This window comes from Emys orbicularis, chromosome 2 (genome assembly GCF_028017835.1).
Source record: "Emys orbicularis isolate rEmyOrb1 chromosome 2, rEmyOrb1.hap1, whole genome shotgun sequence".
Taxonomy (NCBI): Eukaryota; Metazoa; Chordata; order Testudines; family Emydidae; genus Emys; species Emys orbicularis.
This window is the reverse complement of record NC_088684.1, coordinates 199,180,648-199,197,650: the sequence shown is the minus strand read 5'-3', so window position 1 is coordinate 199,197,650 and position 17,003 is coordinate 199,180,648. Positions and strand designations below refer to the sequence as shown.

Genomic DNA, 17,003 nt, shown 5'->3' with positions numbered 1-17,003 from the left:
TGGCCTAGTTCATTGCCACATAGGAGCCCCAGGTATGCTCCAGAAAGTAGTAGGCTAGATCCTTAGCACTGACTGCAGTGGAGCAACACTGATGTATTTATGTATTACACCTCTACCCTGATATAACGCTTTACCTTGTTATATCCAAATTCGTGTTACCGCAAGCGGTTCCTCTGCGCCCGCCCATTACTTGCTGCGGCCCTTCCCGGCCCCCCTCCGCCCCCCCCGCTCCAGCTCACCTCTGCTCCGCCTCCTCCCACGAGCGCACCGCAGCTCGGCTTTTCCCCCCTCCCTCCCAGGCTTGCTACACCAATCAGCTGTTTGGCACGGCAAGCCTGGGACGGAGGAGAAGCAGAGCTGCGGCGCGCTCGTGAGAGGAGGTGCAGGCAGAGCGGAGGTGACCTGGGGCAGGGGGGCTGCAGCAAGTAAGGGGTGGGGGGGGCGCAGAGGAACCGCTCCCCTCCTCCTCCTCCTCCTCCTTCCACGAGCACGCCGCTCAGCTCTGCTTCTCCTCCCTCCCAGGCTTGCCGCGCCAATCAGTTGATTGGTGTGGCAAGCCTGGGAGGGAGGGGGGAGAAGCGGAACTGCGATGCGCTGGTGGGAGGAGGTGGAACGGAAGTGAGCTGGGGCGCGGGGGCCCTGGGAAGGGCCGCAGCAAGTAACGGGGGGCGCAGAGGAACCACTCCCCGCTCCAGCTCATCTCCGCCTCCTCTCCTGAGCATGCCGCCGCCGCTCCACTTCTCCCCCCCTCTCTCTACAAGGCTTGCAGGGCCAAACAGCTGATTGGCGCGGCAAGCCTGGAAGGGAGGGAGGGAGGGAGGGAGAAGCGGAGCGGCGGCAGCGCACTCAGGGAGGAGGCGGAGGCAGAGTGGAGGTGAGCTGGGGCAGGGAGCGGTTCCTCTCCCTACCCCGATAGAACGCGGTCTCACCTATAACATGGTGAGATTTTTTGACTCCTGAGGACCGCGTTATATTGAGGTAGAGGTGTATTATTTGTAGTGTCTATCAGCCCCTCTCATGGACTGGGGCTCTACTGTACTACCTGCTGTACAAACACACAACAAAATGATGGCCCCTACCCCAAGGAGCTTGCAATCTTAGTAGCTGGGCATCTGGCCCAGGGTTCTAAGCCAGCGGTTCTCAACCTTTTTCTTTCTGAGGCGCCCCCAACACGTTACAAAAATTCCACAGCCCACCTGTGCCACAACAACTATTTTTCTGCATATAAAAGCCAGGGCTGGCATTAGGGGGTAGCAAGCAGGGCAATTGCCCACGGCCCCATGGCACAGCTTCTGCCATGGATTCCAGCAAGTCTAATACTGGCCCTGCTTGGCAGACCCCCTCAAACCTGTTCATGGAACCCCAGGGGGCCGAAGACACCAGGTTGAGAACCGTTGTTCTAAGCCATAACGGAATGAAGCAAGTACCCTGCACTATTGAACAGTGACTTTCTGACTGATGAAGGGTGGACAGTCGTCCTGTGTCAGGATAGTGGCTGCAATGGAGGGTGCAGGAGTTTTTCCAAGAGTGGGGCTGTAAGGTGCTGGGGAGGAAGAAAAGTGACACTCTGGCAGGAAATAGAAAATTCCCCCCATCCCTTTACTAAAAAAGATATTACTGAGCTAATGGCTACATGGAATTGAAATATCCTGCAAAATAAAACTAAGGGACTAAATTCAGCCCTGAGTGTAAAGAAGTACAACTCTCCATTGACTCTTACCCTCAAGGCTGAATTTGTTACAACCAGGGGGGAAAAAAAAATAAAGATGGGGCTTTGTTTTCCATACGGGCCAAGCTAGAGACTTCAGAAAATAACAAAATATTTTGAAAATCTGAGAAGGATAAAACTGAGAAGGATTTTGCCATTGGATATTTGGAAAGACCAAGGTATTTTAACTTTTATAAAAGGGGCCTTTATATAAACTCAGAAAATTCAAGTAACTTCGGAAAAGTTGACTATTGTTTTTACAAAGACCCCATACTTTGCACTTACATTAAAAGAGATGCATTCATTTTAATTGTGTTGGGGTGTAGAGTTTGGTTTTAAATAAAAACTGCTTTCTTAATATTTTCCAATAAACATCTGCTGTTGATTAAAATCTGATCTTTGGTCTTCAGAGGCAAAAAGTTAGTGAATTATTTCACTATTAGCCATAGTTATTATTTATACAGTGCCTCAGGTAAGCAAAAATTAGCCTCCATAGCGGGAAGTGTCATAATTTATGATGATCTGGTTGTTCAATATCTAAGTATTTTAATATGTTCACCATGTTACAGGGTCTCTACGTGTACAAGTTTGTTAGGTCAAAACTGCTCTTACAGGTCCTGTGCAGGTTGCATTGTACGCAGTTGAATTTTGCACCAGGCATTCTGGGTGACACTGAAGACATTCAGATTCTCTTTCAAATTCTCTTGGCTCCCTGAAAAATAAAAAAGGAATAGAAGGAATACTTGACAAGATGTCAACTTCAAATTTACATTTCAGAGCTTCCACTACTTTTTCCAGGTTGACTATATTAGGATGAGTATAATGAGATGGGAGGGGATATAGGAAGAACGTCTTGACTAGCCCTAGCACATCAATATAACTTGCTGGGCATAACACAGGAAAAGGTGAGAATAAGGAAAATTTGGCTGAAAGTGCCACACAGGGCAATCCAGATTGTAAACTACAAATTAGTCTTTACATTTTAATGAAGATGAAGAATATTCTCCAAAACATTTTTTCTATCACTGCTGATCAGCAAAAATATGTCTAGTGATTCTGAGCCTCTAAATAAAACTTGGGAAATTAAACAAATTGGCTGATAATTAGATTCTTGCCCTCCCTATAACACACAATGAATCATTAAAATATGAAAGCTGAGAACAGATGGTTTTGATAGCAATAAAGCTGTTCTACTTCAAGTAATTGTGTTATTAATTAAACCAAATCTACCCATCATTTGATTAAAAAAATGCCCAGATCTGCCCTGTAGGTCATAATATCTGCTGGAGGGAATTCACTTGAAAAGACAACAGCTGCTGAACTGCAAATTGCTAGACAAATATAAACATTATGGACACCAGCATACTGTAAATTAGTGTCATAATATTAATTATTTTTAAAAGTTAAACAAGCTTTAAAGAATTAGTAAAAAGGAAATAGGAAAAATATGTCCATTGGTAGTTCTATGGATGAGTAAACATTTTGTGCTCTGTAAAAACGCAGACTATTCAAAATCCTTCAGTTTTGGGATCAGCGTAACTGATGTTAGCTGTTTCTTTAAATTAACATATATATTACAGGTTTAAACAATTATGAGAATGCTCCTTTTCAAGACCCAAGGACACTTATAAATGTTGCTAAACATAAGACAAGCTGATGCGATTATTCTGCCTGAAATTACTGGTCCTGGTGTGCTGGGGCCAGTGTATTTAGGTTCATCATGCCTCCACTGCAGTTCGGCAATAAAAGTGAGTAAAAATTGTAAGGACAAACTATTCAATTGGACCAGGCTCCCAGTAATTTAGATGGGAGCCTGGGAATCTGAGGGTAGACTTTGACCTTAAGATGTTTAGGCCAAGATCCAGCAAAATCACTGCAGCATGTGCATAAATTTAACTCCACTGAGTTGTCCCATTGAAGTAAATGAGGCTGGGTGAAATCCTGGTCCCAGTGAAGTCAGTATCAAAATCCCATTGGTTACAATACGGTCAAAATTTCACCTAATATGCTTAAAGACTGAGATTTTCAAGAGGGCCTAAGGAGGTAGGCTGCTTGATTTTCAATGGTAGTTGGGTGCTTAGTTCCCTTAAGCCCCTTTGAAATTTCAGTCTTCTCCCAGTAGTCTTAGGGGAGTTATCCATGTACATCCCCCAACTGATGCTGGGGAACAGACTGCTAAGTATTCTTAGAGAAGGGTATTTCTTCCCCCCTTTTCTGTATTTAGGTACCACATTCAAACCAACATTTTTGCAAAAGTAACAAAAATTGATACTACTAGAATTCCTGGTTTTTATTTCCCCCTAGTAATGTGAATATTTTTCTTCCTACACTAACCCTTCCCCTCTTCCCCCGCCCCCAAAAAACCTCCTTACCCTTGCATAACATTGCATTTTTTCACACATTCCCTCTGGCGACTGAAATGACGACAGGAAAAGCAATGGAATGGCCCTGGACCCCAGCAGCCTACTTCTGAGCATAAGGGGTCACAAACATGTTCCGCAGCAGCTGAGAGAGACAGAGACAAAGACAAACAATAGCCAGGGATTTCATAGAGAGTAATTAGAGCACCACAAATGACTCATTTTTGAGAGCCAATTTTTCCAAATTAACCTAGAGTAGATCTGAAGGATCCTGACAGCATTACAGAGCAGGAGGAGAAACACTCATGCTTTTCTCTAGTTTCCAAAGCTTGAAATTAAATGGGACTGTTAGTTTTGCAATATAAAAACACATGCTGCTCTGTGGCTATTTATTAACCAGATACGGATTAATCTGTTGTAGAGAAATCTACTCCTAAAATGGACATAAACATAAAACAAATCAATATGCTGCAGAGAGACATGATAAGGGCCTGATCCAACGTTCATGCAAGTCAATGGGAAGCTCAAATTGGACCCCGACTGAATGAGTCAAACATGTGGAGTTCGAACTTTAACTCTTGTTCTTCTGCTCCAAAACAACAAGCCTCTAACTAGCTGAGCCATAGCAAAGCAGATCTTGCCTAGCTGTCAGTCATTGTTAATCCTTAATCCTCTGGGTAGGCCAGCTTTTGAGTACAACATCATGCAAACACACGCACACACAGTCCCTACAGTGCAAGTGAATGTGTTCAGAGGAGAGTTTTATCTTTTTATATTGCTCCCCATTTGGGATGTATAAATCGAACCTCTGCCAATGTGTGACTGGGAAGGGTAGTTTGGACCAAAACTGCCAGAATCTAGGTTCTGCATGGCTAATGCCTCAAAATTTTGAGCTCATGAATCTCGGTGAGGCTTTGAGAGTGCTGAGATGGGGCAGCCTGAGGAAGCAATTTAGTCTATATTCTCAAGGGTGAACCCCCTCCCCGCCCTCCCCTCCTCCCAGGTTTACATTAGTACAGCATCATCCACAGCCTTTGACAGGCAACAAGTTAAATTCTGGGTCTGACCTTCCTTGCCTCTGCCATGCAAGTGGACAGAAATTGCAACTAACACTCCAGGAGGTCACCATTGAAGCAGACATTCACATTAGCTGCAACACACATGCCTTTCTATATTCACAGCATCATACCCATATGCATTCTCAGCCACCCTAGGTGAAATCCTGGCCCCATTAGAGTCAGTGGCAAAGCTCTCATTCACTTCAGCGGAGTCAGGATTTCCCCCCTGCCTTGCACAACAAACTCCCTTTCAGTTCCACTATATAACCAAACACAATGAAGACATCCACTTCCTCACAATCACATTCAAATGCACCACCTCAACTCTTACCTCACACTTTCTCCTTGAGAAACACCACATTATGAGCTTTGCCATTACACAAAGGCCACTTATCTCAATCTATCTGAGGGTGGAGTTAAGACTGAGTGATTGAGGAGGATTGTGAGGGACTGGGAGTTGTACTTGGTTATATGTTGGCATTGATGGGAGCTGGCTATGGAGCAGAGGAGTGCTTGGTTATTATTGTGTTTGGCAGGCAAGACATTTGAATTGAGGTTGAGGGGGATGCGACTATCACTTTAACTGATGCCTGGAATTTTAGTAATTGTGTTGATAGAAAAGGAGGTTGAACAACATCAACTGCAGCTTAAAGATTTTCGTTTGTGGCAATATACAAGGAGGAAGAAAGGTTTGCTTAAATTACTGGTCACAATCTCTTTTTCTGCACCACACAATGGCATTCCAAGAGGGACAAAAGGACAGTATTAACTTACTGCATTCGTCTTGATTTCTGTTGGATGTGATTTTTGTTTTCTGAGTTTCTGTCACAAAGAGTTTATTCCAGTTCATTGTCTCAGCATAGCAGAGGTTCTTGTTTTTCATAATGGCGACATCACCATCACTTATTTCCTTGAGGGAGCGCAATCCCAGAGATTGTATCTTTAGGTTAACAATGGCAAGAGAATACTGACCACTAAAATGGGTGTGGGGCAAAAAGAACAACAGATGGAAACAGATTAAATGTGGTCTTACTGAGTACATTTTCTTTTTGAATTTCGAAGACCCATCTGGGTTACTGTAAACTGAGTGTTTTACAAGGAAAGATATTGCTTGGTCCACCAAACTTAATTTGTGTGATATTACAGATGTTTTTATGCCATATCTATTGTAAAGGTACTATATTCACATCTGATTTTCTGTAGGGACTGAAAGTTAAGTCCTCTGACACAGGACAGACCCATTGCATCATGTATGCACTAATACTATATGGAGGTAAAGCTAAAGTCATTATTTTGCACTTGAGTCTGCCATACTACTCGGCATGTTAGTGTAGCACCAAGCACAACATGGCCTTGATTTGTATTAGGACTTTTGGGCACTGCTGTAATTCATTAGTTATATCACAGTTGTGCCTAAAGGCACCAATTGAGATCAGGGCCCCATTGTGCTAGGCACTGTACATGCACTGAATAAGAGAAAATATCTGTACTAAAGAGCTAACAATCTACATAAAAGACGGAAAAGGAGTGGAAGCAATGAAATATTCGGACTGTCTACATGGTGGGGCAATGTGCTCTCTGGGGCTGTGATTTCTAAAGCCCACTAACGTGTTGAGCATTAATTGGTCCACGTAGACCCTTTTGATGCGCACTACTGTTTCAAATAGTACTATGTTAAAGCGTACTAGGGAACCTTTAGTCTGTATCAGCAGGGTTTACCCAGACCAATTAATGTGCAGCTCATCAGTGAGCTTTTGACATCACAGTCTGGTAGAGCGTATTGCCGCAGTGTATAGACAAGCCCATATTATCACCATTTTACAGCTATGGAACTGAAGCCCAGAGGCCCAGATTTTTGGAGTATTTAGGCATTGCTCTGCTCTGAGTTACAGGCCTTACTGACTTAGGAGCCTACGTCTAATTTTCAAAAAGTGACTTAGGCTCCTAGGTGTTGTAATGTTGAGCAGAGCAACACCCAAATACCTTTAAAAATCTGAGCCAGAGAGATTTTGTGACTTGCTCAAGATCACAGAGGAAGACTGCCTCAGGACCAATAATTGAAGCCACATCTCCCAAGGTCCATTCCAGCACTCCAATCCCAAATCCATCCTTCCTCTCAGATATAAATAGGGACAATGTCTTGACACAGTCACTTAGACACACAGGGCCAAATTGGTATAAAACTGGTATAAAATGGTGCAGTTCCACTGACTTCAATAGGACTACACAAATTTACACCAATAGAGAATTTGGCCCAAGTTTTGCAAAACCTTTTATTATTTAAGGTGGCTGTAAACACAGTTTATCTCACCCTCATTCTGGCACATGGTTTACTTACTGTTGCTTTGTTCTGCCTCGTATAATCTCCAGATTTTCAAAAGCATAGAGATCTGTGTCATTTGCAGGCCAGTCTTGAATCAACAAAAATCCTGAAACAGGAATAATAAAAAAAAAAAAAAACCCAAAACCTCAGCAGCTTGAAAATGGGATTTGTATGGTGAATTCCTGTTGAGCTAGGGAAGGCACTTTTATCTTCTTCGCATCTTTATGAGACTTGCAAAATGAAGAATTACATTTTAGGGAGTCTGCAGATATTTTTAACCCTGCTTTGTAAACAGTTTACTTTCAGGCCACCAAGAGGGCTTAACATTGTACAAGTCTAGTGTGTTATTGAGCTGTACATCCTGCAGCACTTGAGACCCCACAGGAGTTTCTGCTCTTATCAGGAAATGCTGCAGTAGAGTGTCCCTGGATTTCATTGAAACATGAGGCCATCACTGGAGCTTTCTAGCAGTGGAAGCGTTTAGGAAATGGAAAAAAATGAGTGGGGAAAAGCACATCCGAGTTTAACTGCTAAAGACATTGATTTCCCCTGCTTGGACATTCAATGGGGAAAGAATTTGGGGAACAGTATTATATAAAAGTTTTCTAAATTTAGTGACAACTATACTTAAAGTAACTGGACATATTTAAAATAAGAGAGAAAAAGGGGTGACCCTGGGTCCAGTTCAGATTTTACACTGCTTTTATAATGGTGTGAAGTCCTTTGACTCCAACAGAAGTACTCCCGGTTTTTGTTGGTGTGAGATCAAAATCAGGCCCAGGCTGGCCATCTGTGCTGCCACTGAGAGCATTCGGTGCATGGATCCAAGGAAAAGGCATTCAGATTCGTGACTCCCATTGGTATGATGGAAGCAACGGAATAAAATTTCCCAAAGAACCTTTGAAACATTTTCCACCAATAGAAATGCAGCCATTATTTCAAGGCGGGTTAGCAGTGAGCGCCATTTCCTGTGCCTCTGCTTCATCATACTTCTTGGGTGTCTGAAAGTGTTCTGGTTTTGCTCTTTAATATGTCTGACAATTCAGCAAAAGGGATGGACTGGTAAAACCATACACCTTAGACCAGATTCTGATCTGAGTTACATGTAGGGTGACCAGACAGCAAATGTGAAAAATCGGGAAGGGGGTGGGAGTAATAGGAACCTATATAAGAAAAAGACCCAAAAATCAGGACTGTCCCTATAAAATCGTGACTTTTGGTCACCCTAGTTACATGAGTGTAAATCTAGAGTAACTCCACTGACTGCAGTTGAAAGGTGTTACTCTGAAAACCGGCACTAACTCAGATGATTTAGTTTCTTAACAAAAACTGTTCTTATTCCTTTTCCCCTTTTGTTTATGTTTTCTGGGACTACAAGATCAAACAAAATTTTAAGCCAAACATATCACTACCTGATATTTCTTTTACTGTTTTGAAGATATCCAGTTTCTTTGGGTCCAGTGGTTCTGTTTTGGTGAAGGCATCACTAAAAATCAAACAGATCATGCAATTTGAAAAAGAACACATCAACTTTAATGGCTGCTTCTGGTAAAAGACCAACCATGACCCCTCTTCCCCACCACACACGAATCAGCTGATGACTTACCCTAGAAATGCTACTGGTAGAATGCTGACATCCCCATTGATCTTGGTACAATTTTTGAAAGAGTCAATATTTGTAGCATTTATGGAGAGAATCCCTTTCAGTTCACCTATTCCAATCCCATTGCAGACTGTTAAAATGAAAGCACAAAAGCTGCAGGTTTCTTAGGGATTTTAGGAATTAATGAATTTAAGAAAATAAACATCAATGTGACATTATTCTGGATAGAGTCTATTGTAGCTGTTTTATCTCTAGATCTGTAGCTATAAAATTAATTACAGAAATACCCAAGGTGACACAGCTGGCAAGACATGGTGATAATCTGAGAAAACAGGAGTGCATAGGCATTGTGGAACTTAGACTCATGCACAATAAGGCCCCTTACACTGCTCTGGACTTGTATGTTGAATAAATAAAAAAATAATAATTCAGTATTAAGGCCAAAACCAGAGGGAAGAGAAATGAACAGTTATAAGCAAGGGTGAAAAGATTGTTTTCAGGTGAGTTTTTTTGAAAAGGGTCCGAGGGCCAGTGTAGCCTGATCTAGGGTGTGTTAATAATATTAATTTGGATGGTACAGGTTTTAGGCTCGCCAATCTGTTTGATCAGAAGATAAAAGTTCTTGTCCCAAATCAGGCTCCACAGAATTTACAAAGGGCCTTCGGGAGTGTGACAGGAAGCTCACACTGAGACAGATATAGCCGTAAAGACTTTTTATTAAAATCAATGAAATAGTAATTAAATGGTAAAATAATCAGAGTTACAAAGTTACAATTGTATTACAGTTATTCAAGAGATACATATGCTAATATGGTATTGTATGCTACAAAGCTTTGGTTAATATACTCACACCCTTTCTCGATAACCTGATGATGAAAGACACAGGACCTTGCCTCTGGTGGTTCAGGTTTCTCAACTCTTGAGTGAGAGGTGCAGAGGAAGCTAATGCTAAGAGCTGTCAAAGCTAACTTAGAGTTTACTTAACTAACTTAAACTTAAAATTAAAACCTAATAAACAAAACTAAGAACAAAAAGTTAGGGAAATCAGCCCCAGCCTAGTCCCCTTGGAACTTAAAGTTTGAAAAGAAAATGAGTATGGCCTACTAATAGTTAGTAGTTATCGTGGATAGATAGCACATGCTAGCGAGGTGGGTCACCTCTTTTATAGGGCACAAGTGCCGGAAATCCTTCCTCCTATGCCCAAATTTCATTCCTCACCCACAGAAATGTTAGGGTTCACTTACCCCCCAGGCTAGTACGTTTGTGCGTATTGATGACATGTGCATACACACATAAATCTGTTAAGTCTGTGGGTACAAAATTGAAAAAAAACCCTATGCTATTCTTCCATTGTCTACTGGTCTAGATAAAAGGTCTTAGACATATACGTGGGTGCTTATCTATTTAGGTAACAGGTCTCAATATGTAGGTCAACTTTGCTATCTGGGTAAAAGGTCTTAATGTAGATATGCTAACTTTGCCTTAGCTTAACATACAGGTTTTGGCCTGTAGGTCCTTTGCATTACAGCCAAACTTAATTTCAATATAAATCTATAAACCTATTACAATAAATCAAATACTTAAACTTATAAGAAAAGATATATCTATGCAAGCAAGCAGATTAATCCTTTAGACTACACCAGATTCTCATCTCACTTATACTAGTTTCCCATCAGGATATTTCCTTTGATTTTAATGGCGTTTCTCCTCATTTACACTGGTGTGAGAGGAGAATCAGGTCCACAGAGTGAATGAAGGGGAGAGATTCATGGCAGTAGCTGCAGGTGTAAAAGCCTTTTGCACCAAGTGGCAGGATTATGGGAAGAGACAGAGAAGATGAGCTGGAAGGAGAGAGACACACAAGATCTATGAGATAGATAGCAGCAAGTGTATTAAGAGGAGCTGGAACTGGATGGGGAACCAATAGGGCTGTGTAAGGATGGGGAGAATGTAGATGTGCTGCTTGGTAGGAGAGGGCAGGCAGCTACATTCTGTACACGATGGGCCCCGACAACTAGAGCTTGGACATAGTCAAGGTGAGAAGAGATGCAAGCATGCATGTGTATCTTCAGCAGAGGGAAAGTCAAGGCTGTGATGTGAATGAGTAATATTGCCTTATAAGCACATAGAAGATCTGGACATGATCCTAATAAACCCTGCAGAAACCACAAAGCAGTCTAAACTAAGGAGTGATGGTGGTGGTGAACAGACTTTTATGATGATACATACGATGTTGCAGTTGCTGGACATGCTACTTGCAACACTAGGATATGAGTAGGGCCCCTAGTTCTACTCAAGTGCAAGAGGTTTAGGCACAGACACTGCCATACTGGACGAGACCCACAGTCCATCTAGTCTCGCATCCTCTCTCTGACAGAGGCAAGTGCCAGATGCTTCAGAAGAAGGTACAAGAACCTTGCAATAGTCAGATGTGGGATAATCTGCTCCCAAGATAGGTCTCATCTTTGTTGTTATTTTTTAAAAATATAAGATGGCTGCTGCTCATCAATTGTTTGTGCAGCCCGGGATCTAGTGTAAGCCCATAAAGGTGCACGCACACACACACGCTTCTCCAAACATACCCGTTTTTGTGTTACTCCCAGGGCTGGATTCTGACATTCTGAGGCCCTAAGCAATGTCAAGTGTAAGAGGCCCCATACAATAATTTTTATTATTATTATTATTATTTTCACAGAAAGGACATTGAATATATAAACATGAAAGCTTTATATTTGCATATATACAAAGGCGAAGTTGTAAAAATAGAATAATAATCTAACTAAACCACGTCTTGCAATATGCCTGTCTGCATTACAAAATAGTTTCAAATTAATATATTTTCGTCTATGATTTCTTAATTAGTAGATATGAAAACTTTATATCTACAGCAACACAAAAGCAGTTACAGTTACACAGACCAGCTTACTTAATGGAAGCAGTATAACCTGCAGTATGTCTGTTTGCACATCACATTAATTGTAACACTGAAATTTAAAACATTTTCTTTTGTGATTTTTGGAGCGCAAACTCATTGATGATGTCCTTAAATGATAAGCTATGGAGTTTGTGACTTTTGATGCACAGACTGCTTAGGGCAGATAGCTTTTCTTGCAGCATTTTCTAGACAGACATCTCTCTTTGTGTTTGCTTCTCTATCCTCTGTCTCCCCCAGGACCATTAATTAATCTTGAGTGAACACCTCGGACACACTGCTATATGTGTGAAAGAGAAAGAAAGAATTTACCAGAAAAAAGACTGGTAATCTCTAGATAGGCATTGAGAAAGTGAGAAAAGCTACTCTATATTCAAACAAATATAATGAATATTATAGGCTTTAATAGCCTATAAATCATATATGCACATAGTTTGAAAGAACTTGCTCACCAAGTACTCAGAATATTTTGATATATATGTATATCTTCCTTCACTTCTCTCAAAACCCTCTATTTATCCTTTTGTCAGCACCCTCTGATATTTACTATGAAGGTTCCCGAAACTGACGGAGGGAAGCCAACACAAATTTATCCTCCTCAAGATCCACTTGACCCAAGTCCATAAAACAATCACCTGCAAACTCAATCATGTGAAGCATGGATAGCGCATGAAGCAGAAAGTGGTGTGCACACTAAAATACACAATTGTACGTATGTACAGATCAAAAGAAGAAAGAACACACTAACACTTAAGAAAATAAAGAAAAACAGGAGCGAAGGCACTATACGACTGAGCATGCCAGACCGTAAACAAAAGATGGTGGCCTTCTGGCTATTACCAGCCAAGGGGGACGCTATACATGACGTCTCTCCTAGGATGAGTCCCATACAAGTATAAGCTTGGCAGGATTGCTTCGTGACACTGCTGTCTCAGACCTCACATTTTCCCCCATTTTATCGCAGTGAAATTATTTATTTAAATATGAAGGAATGGTCAGAATTTTACCAGTAGCAGCTCGCCAACAAAATGCTGCCTTAGGACAGGGGTTCTCAACATTTTTCTCTCTGAGGCACCTCTCGACATGCTATAAAAACTCCAGGGCCCAGTGGGGGCAGGAGAACCTCAGGGCAGGGGCCTTGGGCATAGGCAGAGTTTGACTTCTATTTGGGGGGAGCAGGGGTCAGCGGGGCTCGAGCCAGCTCTGTAAGGCGGGGTCCAGGGAGGGAGCACAACCTCCACCCTGACTCACCTCAGCAGGCCACATAGCCTGTCTGTGTTGGGAGCGGGGGATGCAACCAAAGTTATAACTCAAAGTTAGGGCTTAGCTCAAAAAGTTTGAAAACAGTTTAGGGTGCAGGAAGGGGGCTGTGTGCAGGCAGGGGGTAGCTCAGGGTGCAGGGAGGGGGTAGCTGGGGTTGTTTGTGGTAGGGGGGTAGCTCAGGGTGCAGGAAGGAGGGTAGCTGGGGCTGTGTGCAGGCAGGGGGTAGCTCAGGGTGCAAGGAGGGGGGTGGCTAGAGGCTATGTATGGGCAGGGGGTAGCTCAGGGTGCAGGAAGAGGGGTAGCTGGGGCTGTGTGCAGGCAGGGGGTAGCTCAGGGTGCAAGGAGGGGGTGGCTAGAGGCTATGTATGGGCAGGGGGTAGCTCAGGGTGCAGGAAGAGGGGTAGCTGGGGCTGTGTGCAGGTAGGGGGTAGCTCAGGGTGCAGGGAGGGTGTAGCTCAGGGTGTAGGGAGAGGGGTATAAGGGCTGTGTGCTGGGGTCCCTGTTCTCTGAGGGGTCTGTCAGCCACAGAGCCGAGTCTCCCCACCCGGGGGGCTCTTAAGGCTGCCTCTGCAGGAGCAAAGGGGGCTGGGAACTGAGGAGCAGCTTCAACCTGGGGCACGAGCAGGAGAGGAAGGAATGCTGCAGCTGCCTGCTCCATGGCACCAGCCAGAGCAGCAGCAGCCCCGCACTGCCTGGCTCTGGCTTCCCGCCTCCGACCTGGCCAGGGGATGGGGAGAGGAGATTGTGGAGGGGAAGTGTGGAGCTGCCCTGGGACTGCTGTGCTCTCGTGCTGCAGTTTGAGGGTGCGGGGGGCAATGCCCTCCATGTCCCCAACTCTGCCCATGGTCTCAGGGATTCAGCCCCGCGCCTCCTGGCTTCAGCCCCGTGGGGGGTGCCTGGGATTGGGGCTTCAGCCCCACACCTCCCAGCTTCAGCCCCACGGGGGGAAGTGGAGATCAGAGCTTCAGACGCAGGGCCCTGCAGCCCCCTTGAAAGGGCTCACAGACCCCCAGGGGGCAACAGACCCCCGGTTGAGAACCGCTGCCTTAGGAGACTGGTAGACTTACTCGTAGAAATACTAATTTTATAAGTGCAATTGTTGTTTTTTCCCTCAACCCTAGCCTCCCGCCTGTCAATAATGAACAATTACTAAAGGGTAAGGGTAGGGTAAGAGTATTTGTGTAGCCAGATGTGTCACATTTGAATGAAAATGTCTATATTTAGAGAGAATCTCCTTTATTTATCAACCGATTTTGATAAATTTTGAAATGGAGTCAGTTTTTTTTTCTTTTTTAGAGCCCCTCATATTGCGAGGCCCTAAGATGTAGCTTAGTTAGCTTATGCCTTAATCTGGCCCTGGTACTCCCATGGTTGAAAGGTTGGCGAGAGCAGGGCATGGAGAAGGTGGAAAGACAAGCTAGGCAAAACTGTGCAGGAGGCAGCATTTACTTTCTGCACACGCTGAGTGAGCCAGCTTGAGTACATGCTCTGGAGTATTAATTTCCCTGCTAAACTACTTGCTTAGGCCTCCATATTATTATTCGATATTTATATTGCAGTAGCACCCTGAGGCTCCAATTAGGATTAGGGTCCCATTTGGTTGGATGCTTTGTCAAGTAAATTCTCCTCACGCTAAAAAAATATTAATATCTTGGCGCACTTTGCTACCTTTGCTACACAGCCCGTCACATTTTTTACATTTCCGAACACCGTTTTCTTCCACTTCGTAGGAATCGACATTACACGAGCGAACACAGGAGCCGTGGTCTGTCACCACATAGTTATCTGCAAAGACAGGAAGGGAAATGCAATGTGGGCAATGAAACAAAGGAGAGATGCTTTGGGATTTGTATTTATGCTGTAAACAGGCATTTAATTGATACAAAATGCTGAAGTGCCTTTTAACTTTTGAATAGAGAGGGGGTGAATTAAAACACATAATATTAGTGTACTTAGAGCTTGCTACGTTCAATGCACTAACTAACCAAATTACAGACATTAACAAATTAATCCTCACAATTAGGGGAGGGCTGGGGTGGATAACTATTATTATCATCATATTAGTTGAGACAGAAAGTTGGCCTTTCTGAAAGCCAAATAGCGAATCAGTATCGTAAGCAGGAGTAGAGCTCAACACCTCCTGATTCCCAAAACCATCCTCAGTCTTTATAATACAACACCATCTTTATAATAGGCTATGGTGACCTTCAGATACAGGTCCTAATTCTGTGACTCGGGTCCTTCTCTACCTTTAAATAAATTTTCTTAAAAGACCATGGACAGGGAATAGAGAGAAAAAAAACAAAACACAACAGACATACACACGGCAATGAATACAGGAACTAAGAAGAACCCATATGCTTTGTGATGTGATACCATAGGTGTTAAAAACAGTAGATTTCTGTAAGCCCCCACTAAGAACCAGCCCCGCTTTATTTATGGGCTTGCCCCTGTGCCATTGGAGTCAGTGGGAGTTTTGCCACTGACTTCAATGGGAGTGTGATCAGGTCTTATAAAAACAATGGATACAAAAATGTTAAGCCGTTTGTATTTTATCAGCTACATCTCATTTCTGATTTTCTGCTACTGGTTTCCATAGCAAAAGCAGCTGAGGAGAGTGAGGAAATTCCTTGGCCTAGAGGGGGGCACTAAGTTGAGGGGACCTGAATTGGGTGGGAGAGAACTAATAGCAACGTCTGCCTGCCGCCTCCTTGACCCTCTATTTTCCCTGGTCTGACCAGATTGCAGGCTTAAGTGAGCTTACGTGGACATTCTTTCACGCAAGTGGCTCCAAAGCTGTATTTTCCATCTGGGTTGACATCCATCTGATAGGTGGTCGGGTTGTACAGCTCTAATGGTGGACAAGTATCCTTGCACGTTGCTTCATCGCGAAACTTGCGGCATGCCTGCCATTGAACAATGTGACAATGGTGCAAAGTAAACTACAGTCTATTTTTACAGCAAAAAGGAAGATACAATAAATGTATAATTCCTGTTTTATAAGGTTGCTACTGCCAGATCTAGCAGGTTCTTAGCACTAATTGAGGCATGGAGAACTTTCCAGGATTGGGCTCTTGTGCTATTGAGGTGAAAGAGTCCAAGGGTGAAGGGCAATCTTGTCTTCTTAATCTTGATGGACTCATGCAAATAACTTCTACATTACAAAGTCCTTACGAACCCAGGCTCCAACACTGGACCAGACTCCTGAGAGGTGGACCCTTCTACTTGTACGGAGTGCCTGTGGGTTCCACCTAGAAACAGGGCTCTGCCTGCATGTATTGGATAGCAAGAACAGAGCTAAGAAATCAGAAACCAGATCAAGATAAATGGCTGTTTTCTTTACTGGCAACTTTTTAATAACATTAATGAAATAAAGTCCCTGCAGTCAATTACTGACCTGGGCAGTTAAATATTAAAGTAATGCCATTAGGCTTGGCTACAGGCGACGAGCAATTTAATGGGCATTTGTGAAGCGCAAGTCATTTCTACAAAGCTAATGCTACATTCAAGTTGACAATCTTTCTTCCTCCCTTGGTTCTTCCCTAGGTTTTCTGAGAAGAGAAATTTATATGCTCTAATAAATTTGTTAGTCTCTAAGGTGCCACAAGTACTCCTGTTCTTTTTGCGGATACAGACTAACACGGCTGCTACTCTGAAACCTGAGAAGAGAGAATTAACATTCCCTTCCATGAATCAATAAGAACATAATTAATGTGATTTGTTTACATCTTTAATGGCCACACAAATATATCCAAA

At 43.2% G+C, this 17,003-nt stretch overlaps 1 protein-coding gene across 2 annotated transcripts in view; it reads right to left on the bottom strand.

Annotated features, from left to right (window-relative positions):
* EGFR (epidermal growth factor receptor) overlaps nt 1-17,003 on the bottom strand; it is a 66,802-nt gene that overhangs the window by 35,605 nt on the left and 14,194 nt on the right. For both annotated transcript variants that reach the window (XM_065399481.1, XM_065399482.1), the window contains exons 6-13: nt 16,012-16,153; nt 14,916-15,032; nt 9,056-9,182; nt 8,862-8,935; nt 7,465-7,555; nt 5,901-6,100; nt 4,081-4,213; nt 2,321-2,420 (exon numbers count right to left, since the gene is read on the bottom strand). In XM_065399481.1, the coding sequence (XP_065255553.1) occupies nt 2,321-2,420; nt 4,081-4,213; nt 5,901-6,100; nt 7,465-7,555; nt 8,862-8,935; nt 9,056-9,182; nt 14,916-15,032; nt 16,012-16,153 (984 nt within the window). The remainder of the gene's footprint in view (nt 1-2,320; nt 2,421-4,080; nt 4,214-5,900; nt 6,101-7,464; nt 7,556-8,861; nt 8,936-9,055; nt 9,183-14,915; nt 15,033-16,011; nt 16,154-17,003) is intronic.